General features: G+C 45.5%; 1 protein-coding gene across 1 annotated transcript in view; it reads right to left on the bottom strand.

The window, feature by feature from the left end:
* Positions 1 to 5,745: 5,745 nt before the first annotated feature.
* LOC109911938 overlaps positions 5,746 to 12,656 on the bottom strand; it is a 7,851-nt gene continuing 940 nt past the window's right edge. Inside the window, exons 2-3 of the mRNA XM_048601297.1 lie at positions 8,985 to 9,484; positions 5,746 to 6,408 (exon numbers count right to left, since the gene is read on the bottom strand). Coding sequence (XP_048457254.1) covers positions 5,903 to 6,408; positions 8,985 to 9,468 — 990 coding nt within the window. The 5' untranslated portion in view covers positions 9,469 to 9,484 and the 3' untranslated portion in view covers positions 5,746 to 5,902. The remainder of the gene's footprint in view (positions 6,409 to 8,984; positions 9,485 to 12,656) is intronic.

The raw sequence follows: 12,656 nt of genomic DNA on the forward strand, positions 1-12,656 counted from the left end.
ATTTCTTAATTTTAAAACTAACAAATGACACTGCTTTACTTCAAATGGTTAGTTTATTAATCTAACTACTACTGAAGGTTTCTAAATTTACAAAGTGTGATGAAGTTAATTGCAAAAAATAGGTGCAAAAACTAAATACATGTAGATTAAAAATAAAGATGTAAGTAGAACCAATGTGTTAACATTGCAACTTATTATTTGCATGAAGATTCTCTTTTCAAGGCATTGTAATCCTGAATTCAGAAATCAGCTCCTCTGATGGCTTCTGTAGTTGAATAACCACACGTTGTTGGTACAGGAGGTCTCAGTGAAGTGAGCTTTGACAGAGGGAGAGAGAGAGAGAAAAAAACAAGAAGAGATCTTTTGTTCCCCACTAGTTCTGTGGTTACAGCACTTGCAGATTGCCTTGACTCTTTCGGCAGAAGCAGTTTATTTTTGTAAGCCCTTTTCCTTCAGCTTCCTTTGGCTGAGAACTCTCTCTCTCTATAGATGACTCCCAGAGACATTCCAGAGATATTCTGTTTAAAATGGTGTCTCACAGCCTGTCTTATCATAACCAAAGTAAAATGGCTGTGATACTAGATTCTGCCTTGGGAGCTGACAGCCCAATGGCCTAATTGTGGACTTTACCAGTTTCAAAATCTCCCCATCACCCCCTGGCCTCATCCCATGACCAACCCTTCCTCTCATTCCCGCTTCCTTGACCTGACACAACCTGTCCATCTTCTCTTCCATCCATCCGCTCCTCCCACCTCACTGACCAATCCTCAGCACTGCCTACCTGCACTCACTTATCACTATCCCACCTATCTTCACCAGCCCCACCCCTCCTCTCTCTATTTATTTCAGAGCTCCCTTCCCCCTCCACCATTTCTGAAAAAGGGTCTCGACTTGAAACGTCAACTTTCCTGCTCCCCTGATGCTGCTTGGCCTGCTGTGTTCCTCCAGCTCCGCACTGTGTTATCTCTGACTCCAGCATCGGCAGTTCCTACAATCTCTGGCTCTGATACTACCTTTGATGGATCATTGTTCCACAAAACAAAGGCACTTATTACTTGATTCCCTTCCAGGTTCCTGTTGTCTCAGAAGCTGAGAATGCTTACATTTTTAGAAGGGCCCACTGTGTGGTCTCTGAGTTGTTACATCAATCTGTTTGTCTTTCGGGCTGTGATCCATCAACAGTGAGAGTCATGGGAACTTCGGGGAGCCCAGATTTCACTTTTATCTCCCAGGATTTTGTTTTATTTTTCAATATATGAAATATTATAATTACCCATTGGAGACACTAACTGCCTACCAAACCACCTCCAGACCACTCTCCCCAACCACTCCCCTGCTACACTGACACCCTCCCAAGTTACATCCCTCCCTTCCTGTCACCTCACCCAGATACCCCCTCCCAGCAGCAGAGTTTGGAATGAACTCTCATGGTTTGTTTTCCCATGACATCTCCAGAAGCAAGAAGAACTTTTGCTTTGAGTTGCTTTTGTTCCTAACTCACACTGAACCAACCTCTGTACTGTACAGATCCACACACTCGGGCCAGTCACAGGCGGAAATCTGTGCTAACTTGATGGCTCCAATTGTACTGCTGCCTGGCAACGTGGCAGAGAAACAAGAGTGTTGCTAAGTGTTAGTGAATACCAACGAACAACTTGGCCAACACTGTGGGCAGCAGTTGGTGAAGAGGAAGAAAGACCCTCTGTGTGTTTAGCAAGCCACGTGCTCACTGAATACAATGGCACTGGAATCTGCTGAGGTCGAATGTAGGAGTTTCCCAGGATTGATTTTCATTCATTGTCACAGAGGCAACTTCTCCTGAGAACATTCAGAATCACACAATTGTTACAGCTCTGAAGGAGGCCATTCTGCCCATGGTCTGTGCATGGGCTCACTGAATGAGCAAAACACACTGGGCCACTGTCTCTCCTTCTCCTCAGATCGCTGCACCTTCTTCCTGTTTCAGGTAATAATCCAGTTCTCCCCAGAATGCTGTGATTGAGCTTGCACCCTCACATTCCCCCTACCCCGACCTCCCCCTCACACACACACACACACACACACACACAGTATTATCGCTGGATTGTTAATCCAGAGACCCAGGTAACGTTCTGTGGACCTGGGTTTGAATCCCGCCATGGCAGATGGTGGAATTTGAATTCAATGAATATGTGGAATTAAGAATCTAATGATGACCGTGAATCCATTGTCGATTGTCGGGGAAAAAGCCACCTGGTTCACTAATGTCCTTTAGGGAAGGACACTGCCTACATGTGACTCCAGACTCACAGCAATGTGGTTGACTCTTAACTGCCCTCTGGGCAATTAGGAATGGGCAATAAATGCTGCCCAGCCAGTGATGCCCTTATCGCATGAATGAATAAAGGAAAAAAAAATGTCTCTCACACACACTTTGTCTCTCTCTCTCTCTCGCATACATACAATCCTTCCTTTAATGGAAACAGGTGCTCCTGACCTACTCAGCTCCGACCCCTCATAATTTTGAATACTTGACGGCATGTCCTCTCACCTTCTCTGCTAGAAGGGAAACAGCCCCACAGTCTCCAAGTAATCCACATCACCGAGGTTCCTTAACCCTGGAAGCATTCCCATCAATCTCTCCAACATCTTCACACGACACAAAGGGCACAGGCCTAGAAGCGGACAGAGCTGTACATGTTTTCCAAGCAGAAAAGGGCATGGTGGGCAGTGAAGACAGAGCACCACAGGATTCATTGCCGGGATGCAGTGATTCACAATATATGTTAATGATTTTGATGAAGGAAACTAAATGTCATATCTCAAAATTTGCACATGACACAAAACTGCATGGGAGGTTGAGCTGTGAGGAGGATGTAGAGATGTTGCAATGTGGATAAATGTGTAGCAGATAGAATCATTGAGACGTACAGCACAGAAACAGACCCTTCAGTCTAACTTGTCCGCACCCGCCAGAGATCATAAACTAATCTAGTCCCATTTGCCAGCAATTGGCCTATCTGCCTCTCAACCCTTCCTATTCATGTACCCATCCAGATGCCTTTTAAATGTTGTAATTGTACCCACTTCCACCACTTCCTTTGGCAGCTCATTCCATACACGCACCACCCTCTGCATTAAAAAGTTGCCTCTTTGTTTCCTTTAAATCTTTCCCCTGTCACCTTAAACCTATACCATCTAGTTTTGGCCTCCTCTAGCCTGAGAGAAAGACCTTGGTTATTCACCGTATGCGTGCCCCTCATGATTTTACAAACCTCTATAAGGTCACCCCTCAGCCTCCATTGCTCCAGGGAAAATAGCCCCAACCTATTCAGTCTCTCCCTACAGCTCAAATCTTCCAACCCTGTCAAGATCCTTGTAAATCTTTTCTGAACCCTTTCAAGTTTCACAGCATCCTTCCAATAGCAGGGAGACCAAAATTGTCCGCAGTATTCCAACAGTTGCTTAACCAATGTACCGTACAGCCACAACATGACCTCCCAACTTCTATACTCAATGCACTGACCAATAAAGGCAAGACTGCCAAATGTTTTCTTCATCACCCTGTCTACCTGTGAATCCACTTTCGAGGAACTATGCACCTGCGCCCTTAGATCCCTTTGTTTTCAGCAATAATGTAGAAAAATGTAAAGTTATCCACTTTGGTAGCAAAGATTGGAAGGATGATTATTATTTTAGTGGCAATAAATTGAGAGAAGAAAATGATCATTAAGACTTATGTGTCCTCCTGCACCAGTTACTGAATGTAAGTGTGCAGGTGCAGCAGGCAGTAAAGAAGGTACAACATATGTTGGTCTTCACAGTGAGAGTGTTTGAGTATACAAACAGGGATGTCATGCTGCAGTTAGACAGGACAGTGGTGAGACCACACCTGGAACGTTTTGACCAGTTTTGGTCTCCTTACCTGAGGAGGGATGTTCTTGCTGCAGAGGGAGCGCAGCAAAGGTTGACCTGATTGATTCCTGGAATGGCAGGACTAACACATCAGGAGAGATTGAGTCGATTGAAATTGGATTCACTGGAGTTTAGGAGATTGAGGGGGAATTTACAGAAACCTGTATAATTCTAACAGGATTAGACAGGTTAGATGCAGGAAGGATGGTGGGGGAGACCAGAACCAGGAACCATAGTTTAAAGGTTTGGGGGAAACCCTTTTAGGACTGAAATGAGGGGCAATATCTTCATCCAGACAGTGGTGAGCCTGTGAAATATATTACTACAGATATAGTTCTTGTGGCTAGAGGTATCAAGGGATATGGGGAGAGGGTGGGATTAGGGTATTAAGCCCAATGATCAGCCATGATTATACTGAATGATGATGCAGGCACGAGGTGTTGAATGGCCTGCTCCTGCCTCTATCTTCTATGTTTCAATGTATCCATGTTTTGATGTTTCCATGTATTTATTTTCTATGATCCTTTATTTCTATCTCTCTAAATTTGTATGTATCAATGATTCTGTTTCAATGTATATTTCTATGTAACCATGTTTTCTATGTATCCATGTATCTACCTATATCTGTTTCTATCTATCTATGTTTCCACGTTTCCTTGTATCTCTGTTTCAGTGCTACATAAATGCCTTTGATATGATGAAGAAGAAACATGCTTAACACAATCTCTCTGCCATATGGGTCCAGGCAAACAAAGAGGTGTCTGGGGCCTGGAATGGACTTCAGGACCTTTGCATGGGTGAGGTGACCTATCTGGTGCCCTATTGTAAGGCAGGGATGTCTTGAGTTAACCAGTCCTTGCAGTGGTGAGGGAAAATGCTACGGAGAGCCCCCAAAGGGCAGTTATTATCGACCACTGCTTTCAGTCACTTAGAAGGTAAGTTTTAAAAATATACTTCACTGAAGGTGGAACTGGGAGGTGCGCCTGGCCAATCTTTAACATTACCACACCTGCACTAAAACCCACTACAGACTGTCCCTCTCATCCCTTCCTATCCATTCCCCCTCAGTGATCCAGTGGTGATCACTGTAACCAGTGACTCAAACATGTTGGTTCCAGAGGTTCCAAATCTCCAACCCCCCTACTCCACACAGACATACATAAAACATGACTTTAGTAGATAAAAAACAGAAATATTCCCACATCATATGACACTAGAAATCTGCTCTCAATTGCAATTCGGGTCTGTGTGTGTGTGTGTGTGTGTGTGTGTGTGAGAGAGAGGGAGAGAGAAACCAAGTATGTGAGTGTGTGTATGTGAGTGTGTGCACACGTGAGAAACAGTATGTGAGTGACTGTGTGTGTGTGTGTGAGAAACAGTATGTGAGTGAGTGTGTGTGTGAAAGAGAGAGAGAAACTGAGTATGTGTGTGTGTGTGTGAGAGAGAGAAACAGAGTATGTGAGTGAGTGAGTTTGTGTGTGTGTGAGAGAGAGAGAGCAAGTGTGTATGTGTGTGAGCATGTGTATGTGTGGGAGAGCAAGAGTGCATGTGTGCGTGTGTGAGAGAGAGCGAATGTGTGTGTATTTGTGTGTGTGTGAGAGAGAGAGAGAGAAAGAGAGAGAGAGTGTATATGTGGGTGAGAGGGGGTGTATGCGACAAGGTGTGTGTGAAAGACAGTTACTGCTGGTGCGGGGGGGGAATGGTGAAATGAGTTGACTGAATGAATACCGAGTGAAGGTGACTCAATTTAAGTTCAGGTATAGATCAACCACGTTGTAATGGAATGGGTTTTATATACATTTATTTCAAAAAAGGACAGAAAAAAGCAAGGTGAGTAGAACAGTCACTTGGAAGTTTCAGCTTAAGCATAATGGACAGTATGGCCTGCTGTACTCTATGTTTCAATGACCTACTTCAGTTCCTATGTTCATCTGCAGCTGATCTACCTGGTTATTATTCCATAATCACATCTCTTTTCACTCTGATTAAGAAATATTTTAAATGAAGGTTACATATAACTGGCAATGTCTGAAAGGTTAGGTTCCTTCAGTTTGGGAAGCATAATTCTCACACCCTCGATGACCTTGTGGATCTGTGAGCCAGTCATCAGGAGCTCAGTCCCTGGGCCTTGCAGCTGAGCTTGTGCACAGGTCTCTCTTACAAACGGGATCAGGGGAGCCATGCTGTACATGTGCTGTGCCTGAGCCTTCAATGCACTTACTCGCCCATGTAGAGCTGACAGGTGCTGGTAACAGTACTTGAGTTTACATTGCACGTTGGCCAATGCACCACGGGATTTTTTGATCTTTAGTAACTCTGCCTTCACCACACTGAGGCTCTCTGCTGTCTTTTCCCTTTTCTTCTCCAACTCAGGGAACTGACTGTTGAGTTTCTCCATTTCCTCCTCATCCTTTGTGATGTTTGCTTTCACATGAGAGAGATCCTCCAAAGCTATGTCCACTTCAGACTTCCTGTACAGTCGCTCCTTCTCAAAGGCAACTGCCATAGGGATCCCTGGAGGGAAAATCAAAAACATAACCGTCAGGCTAAAGTGACAGACAAGTCCTCCACTGTAAAACGCCCAAGACTGTCCCTCTTACCAATCCCAACCAGCACCTTCTAACCCCAGTGAGACTCAATCAATAAATAAATAAATCAATCAAAACTGACATTACACTCTGAGGTATCACACATTCCAAACCCAGAAGTTCCCCAAAAGCTCTCCATGGTGGTCAATCCCACCAAAAGCTTATCATTTCTGTCTGTGTTGAATTCCACAAGAACCCCACATAACATGAAATTTAAGAATCTTGTCCTGGTCTATAAGTTCTTCTCTGTGTTTTGAACATATATGCTTGTGGATTGTGAGACTGCATGTGGTAATGACTAAAAAAACATCCATTTTTGTGATGTTAATCATAGGGTAAATATTAGCCAGTACACCAGGAGGATCATCCCGAATAGTGTGTGAACAAATGCCATGGGACCTCCTGTACATATATGCCTTTACATAGTGAAACATTACAAGGTGCTTCATCACAGGAGAGGCCTAACATCAAACCACATTGGGAGGAATAAGATCAAAGGTTTTGTCATTTTCAGAAGAGTCATCTGGCTCAAAATATTAAGTCTTCTTCTCTTGACACAGATGCTGCCAGACCTGCTGGGTTTCTGAACACATTCTGTTTTTAGAAATAGGTTTTAAGGAGTACCTTAAGGATGGTGAAAGATAGCAAGGTGGAGAAGTCTAGGGAGGACTTTGAGAAAGTAACAAGCAGCATAGATAAAGGTGAACCAGCAGACGTAATATATTTGGATTTCCAAAAGTCATTTGTCAAGTTACCACACGTTATGCTGTGTAATAAGATAAATGCCCATAATGTTGAGAGTAGTATATTGGATAGAGGATTGGCTAACGAATAGGAGAGAGAGAGATGAGATAAAAGGGATATTTTCAAGATGACAACCTGTAACGAGTGGAGTGCCAGGGGGATTAATGCTAGGGTTACAATTATTTATAATATACATCAATGACTTGGATGAGGAAAGGGAATATACTGTAGCCCAGTTTGTAAAAGACACAAAAATAGGTGGGATAGCAAGGTTTAATTTCCCCTCAAAGCTGCATGGCTCTGATATTCCATGCAAAGCCTCAGCACCAGCAAATCGACCATGAGATTAACTGGCAGTTCCAGAAGTTGCTGCCACACTAAGACCTTAGAGAGACCTGTGCAGCTGGTAAGAACATTAGAGGAAATGCTGGTGAGGATGAAAAGGGTTATGGACAGGTTATTTGATAAGAATCTGACAAATCAAATATGACGTGGGAAAATGTGAGGCAATGCATTTCGGCAGGAAGAATAGAGGAACTGAATATTATTTAAATGGGGAAAGACTGCAGAAAGTTTCAGAGCAGAGGGATTTGACGGACCTCATGCCTCAAACACAGAAAGCTGGCATCCACATTTTGTGGGTAATAGGGAAGGCAAATGGAGAGTTGGCCTGTATTTCAAATGGAATAGTGTATAAGTATAGGGAGGTCTTGCTAAATACATACAAGGCACTAGTTAGACCACACCTTGAATACTGTGAACAGTTTTGAGCCCCTTATCTAAGGAAAGATATACTAGCATTGAAGGCAGTCCAGAGAAGGTTCATTAGGTTCATATCAGGTATGGAGGGACTCTATTATGTGGAGTGGTTGTGAATATTGCATCTGTATTCAATGGAGCTTAGAAGGATGAGAGGCAACCTTATTGAAACATACAAGATTCTTAGGGGGGCTTGATGGGATAGATGTGGAAAGTTTGTTTCCTCTTGTGGGAGAGTCTAGGACCAGAGTGCATCATCTCAGAATAAGGGTTTACAAATTTAAAGCAGAGAGGAGGAATTTCTTCTCTCAGAGGGTAGTGAATCCACAGAATTCTCTACCGTAGATAGTAATTGAAGTTGGGTTGTTAAGTATAAGGTTTTTAATCAGTAAGTGAATCGAGGGCGATGGGGAACAGGCAGGAAAATGGAGTTGAGGATTATCAGAGCAGCCATGATCTCATTGAATGGCAGAGCAGACTCGGGCTGAATGGCCTGATTCTCCTGCAGCATATGGTCCTCTGGAAATTTCAGGGCATGGGGCCCAGGCAGCCGAAGGCATGGTCATGAGTGATGGTGTGACTAAAATAGGGGATGCACAAGGCTAGAATTAGAAAGATGCAGAGATTGTGGAGGATTGTGGGGCTGGACGACGTAACAGTGAATAAGAGGGTGAGGCCACAGAGGAGTTTAAACATAAGACTGAGAATTTTAAAATTGAGTTGTTTCACGAGGAGCGAATGTAGGTCAGTGAGCATGGGGATGAATTGTGGCAGAGCTTGGTTTGCATTGGGATAGCAGCAGCAGAATTGTACATGAATTAATTCAAATCCCTAGAGAATTGAAGTTGGAAGATGGTGAGGAGTGGGGTGGAATAATTAGTGTCTGACATCACTATGGGTTTTATCATCTGAGGTGGGGGCAGGAGCTGGGTGATGGTGTGGATGTTATGGTCAGTCTTTGTGCAAATCAATACTTTATTCTCCTTATAAATATCTTACCGATACAGGGGATAACAAAACTCAGGCCGATTCCGATATCTCTCCCAGTTTGTTTTTCTCCCTTTTTGGCTCTGGATCCCCTCAGGGTCTGCTCCATTTGTTTCCGTGAAACAGCAGCTGCCTGGAGCTGCCCCTCAATCCGTTTCCTCTGATCCTGCACCTCCGCCAACTGATCCTGCGTGCACTTAAGGCATTTCTGCAGCTCCTTCTGTTCTGTGCTCAGTTTGCCGTGCTGAACCATCAGCTTCTCACAACTGGTGTCAATGCCATCTACAATCCTACTCGCAGCCTCTTCCGCTGACAGGATCTCTCTTTGTGCAGACTCAATCTCAATCTTAAATTGTTTACTTTCGGCTTCGCTGAGATCCCCTGTTCCGGCACTGACTGCAAGTTCAAGAAGGGACAGGATGGAAGAGATCCCTCTAAGGAAAGAGGGGTAAATGGCCTCTTTGCAGTCCCTTTCGTGCACCTCACAATCTTCCATCGTGCTCAGGGTTAATCTGCAGCAACAGAGGAGATGGACATCAATCAGTATCGATGGAGGACAGAAAGTCCAGTGACACTACCATCGTTTCAGCTCCACAGCTGAGGGAATTGGACAGGGCTGGGTCGGCAGGAATTGGTCTCTGAGGTAGAGAAAGAGGTGGAAATAGGAGGTGGCAGCAGCAAGAGGACAGTAGTCAGGAGAGAAGATAGGGTATTAAACGAGAAGCAGACGGAGATAGTAGAAAGTAAGAGATGAGAAGGAAGTGGAGGCAGATGTAAGGAGGTAAGAAATAGATAAAAGTATTTCATTACAGGGTGAGTGTTTGATCTTGGGTATGAATAAGTGCTGCACAGGGCTAGGCAAACCCTCAACTGCCTGTCTATCTTTTGGGAGTTGACAGCATCGGCACAGTCCTGGGCACAAGCCACCACCACTCTTCCAACCTTAACCCAGTGTACAACTTCCCAATGCTGTCATCACTATCCCATTACGACACCTATCCCTTCCCTCTTTCCCTCCAAACCCAAACTTTGTCTATTATGACTGCAGTTACTTCCCCCGCGATATACTCAGGATCTAGTCACCTTTCAGGAAGCAGGGGAAGACGCAGAATAAAGGAATCAATTCTGAGTGAGAGTTGGCTAGAGGGAGAGACAATGGGCCTTGTGGTCTCAGGATAAATTGCTGGTCTTTTCACACTGAGAGAAAGAGAAATGTCTTTACTCAGACAGATGTGAATCTTTGGAATTCTCTGCCCCAGGGAGCTGGACATGCTGAGATGTTGAGTATATTCACGGCAGAGATTGATAAGATTTTCAAACACTAAGAGGCTCAGGGGATGTGGGGACATGGCAATGGAGGTGATCTGTAACCTTTCTTTCTCACTGTCAACCACCCAGCCAAACTTTGTGATATCCACAAACTAATCTTCCCTGCACATTCTCATCTCCATCATTGATGAATATCACAAACAGTAAGGGACCGAGCACTGATCCCTGTGGTATGCTGCTGCATGCTGGGCTCCAGTCACACAAATAGCCTTCTACAACTACCCTCTGTCTCCTGTCACTATGCCAATTTTGGATCCAACTTACCAAGTTACCCTGGATCCCAGAGATAGTAGGAACTGCAGATGCTGGAGAATCCGAGACAACAAGGTGCAGGGCTGGATGAACACAGCAGGTCAAGCAGCATCATAGGAGCAGAGAGGCTGACGTTTCGGGCCTAGACCCTTCATCAGAAAAGGGGGAGGGGAAGGGGGTTTTGAAATAAATAGGGAGAGAGTGGGAGGCAGATAGAAGAGGGATAGAGGAGAGGATAGGTGGAGAAGAAACAAACAGGTCGAAGAGGCGGGGATGAGGCCAGGAAAGGTGAGTGTAGGTAGGGAGTTAGGAAGGGGATAGGTCAGTCCAGGGAGGACGGACAGGTCAAGGGGGCGGGATGAGGTTGATCGGTAGGAGATGGAGGTGCGGCTTGAGGTGGGAGGAGGGGATAGGTGGGAGGAAGAACAGGTTAGGGAGGCAGGGACGAGCTGGACTGGTTTTGGGATGCGGTGGGGGGAGGGGAGATTTTGAAACTTGTGAAATCCACATTGATACCATTGGGCTGCAGGGTTCCCAAGCGGAATATGAGTTGCTGTTCCTGCAACCTTCGGGTGGCATCGTTGTGGCACTGCAGGAGGCCCAGGATGGACATGTCGTCTGAGGAATGGGAGGGGGAGTTGAAATGGTTCGCGACTGGGAGGTGCAGTTGTTTGTTGCGAACCGAGCGTAGGTGTTCTGCAAAGCGGTCCCCGAGTCTCCGCTTGGTTTCCCCGATGTAGAGGAAGCCACACCGGGTACAGCGGATGCAGTATACCACATTGGCAGATGTGCAGGTGAACATCTGCTTGATGTGGAAAGTCTTCTTGGGGCCTGGGATGGGGGTGAGGGAGGAGGTATGGGGGCAGGTGTAGCACTTCCTGTGGTTGCAGGGAAAAGTGCCGGGTGTGGTGGAGCTGGAGGGGAGTGTGGAGCGGACAAGGGAGTCACGGAGAGAGTTGTCCCTCCGGAAAGCAGATAAAGGTGGGGAGGGAAAGATGTCTTTGGTGGTGGGGTCGGATTGCAGATGGCGGAAGTGTCGGAGGATGATGCGTTGGATCCGGAGGTTGGTGGGGTGGTACGTGAGGACGAGGGGGATTCTTTTTTGGTTTTTATTGCGTGGACGGGGTGTGAGGGATGAGGTGCGGGAGATGTGGGAGACACGGTTGAGGGCGTTCTCGACCACCGAGGAGGGGAAGTTACGGTCCTTGAAAAACGAGGACAACTGAGATGTACGGGAGCAGATGCGGCGGAGGCGAAGGAATTGGGAATAGGGGATAGCAAGTGCTTTTACCTTCTTTATCAGACTTCCACATGGGACCTTGTCAAAGGCTTTTCTGAAATCCAAATAAACTACATCAACTGCACTAGCCTCATCTACATAACTGGTCAATTCCTCAAAAAATTCCAGCAGATCTGTTAGGCATGACCTCCCTTTGACAAGCCATGTTGACTATCTCTGATCAAACCTTGCCTCTCTAAATGGAGATTCATTTTCTCTTTCATTATTTTCTCCAATAGATTCTCTACTGCTGATGTGAGACTGACTGGTCTATAGTTCCCTGGTCTATCTTTACAACCCTTCTTGTAAAGTGGAACCACATTAGCCGTCCTCCAGTTCTTCAGCCTCTCCCTGTCGCCAGGGATTGTTTAAAAAAATGGATCAGAGCCCCTGTGATTTCCTCCCTTGTCTCGCACTGTAGCCTGTATCCAGACCTGGGAATTTGTCCACTTTTAAATCTGTCAAAGCATCCAAAACCTCCTCACTCCTTCTATCAATCTGCTCAAAAACCTCACAGTCCAGCTTCTCGAATTCTGTACTTGTATCCTCCTGCTCCTGAGTAAAGACAGGTGTGAAGTGCTCATTTTACTCATTTCAAATGTCCTCTAGCATCGCACATCGACTGATCCTTGATCCCAGGCCCCAAGAAGACTTTCCACATCAAGCAGATGTTCACCTGCACATCTGCCATTGTGGTATACTGCATCTGCTGTACCCGGTGTGGCTTCCTCTACATCGGGGAAACCAAGCGGAGACTCGGGGACCGCTTTGCAGAACACCTACACTCGGTTCGCAACAAACAACTGCACCTCCCAGTCGCGAAC

The sequence above is a fragment of the Rhincodon typus genome, chromosome 9 (assembly GCF_021869965.1).
Source record: "Rhincodon typus isolate 14 chromosome 9, sRhiTyp1.1, whole genome shotgun sequence".
NCBI lineage: Eukaryota > Metazoa > Chordata > Chondrichthyes > Orectolobiformes > Rhincodontidae > Rhincodon > Rhincodon typus.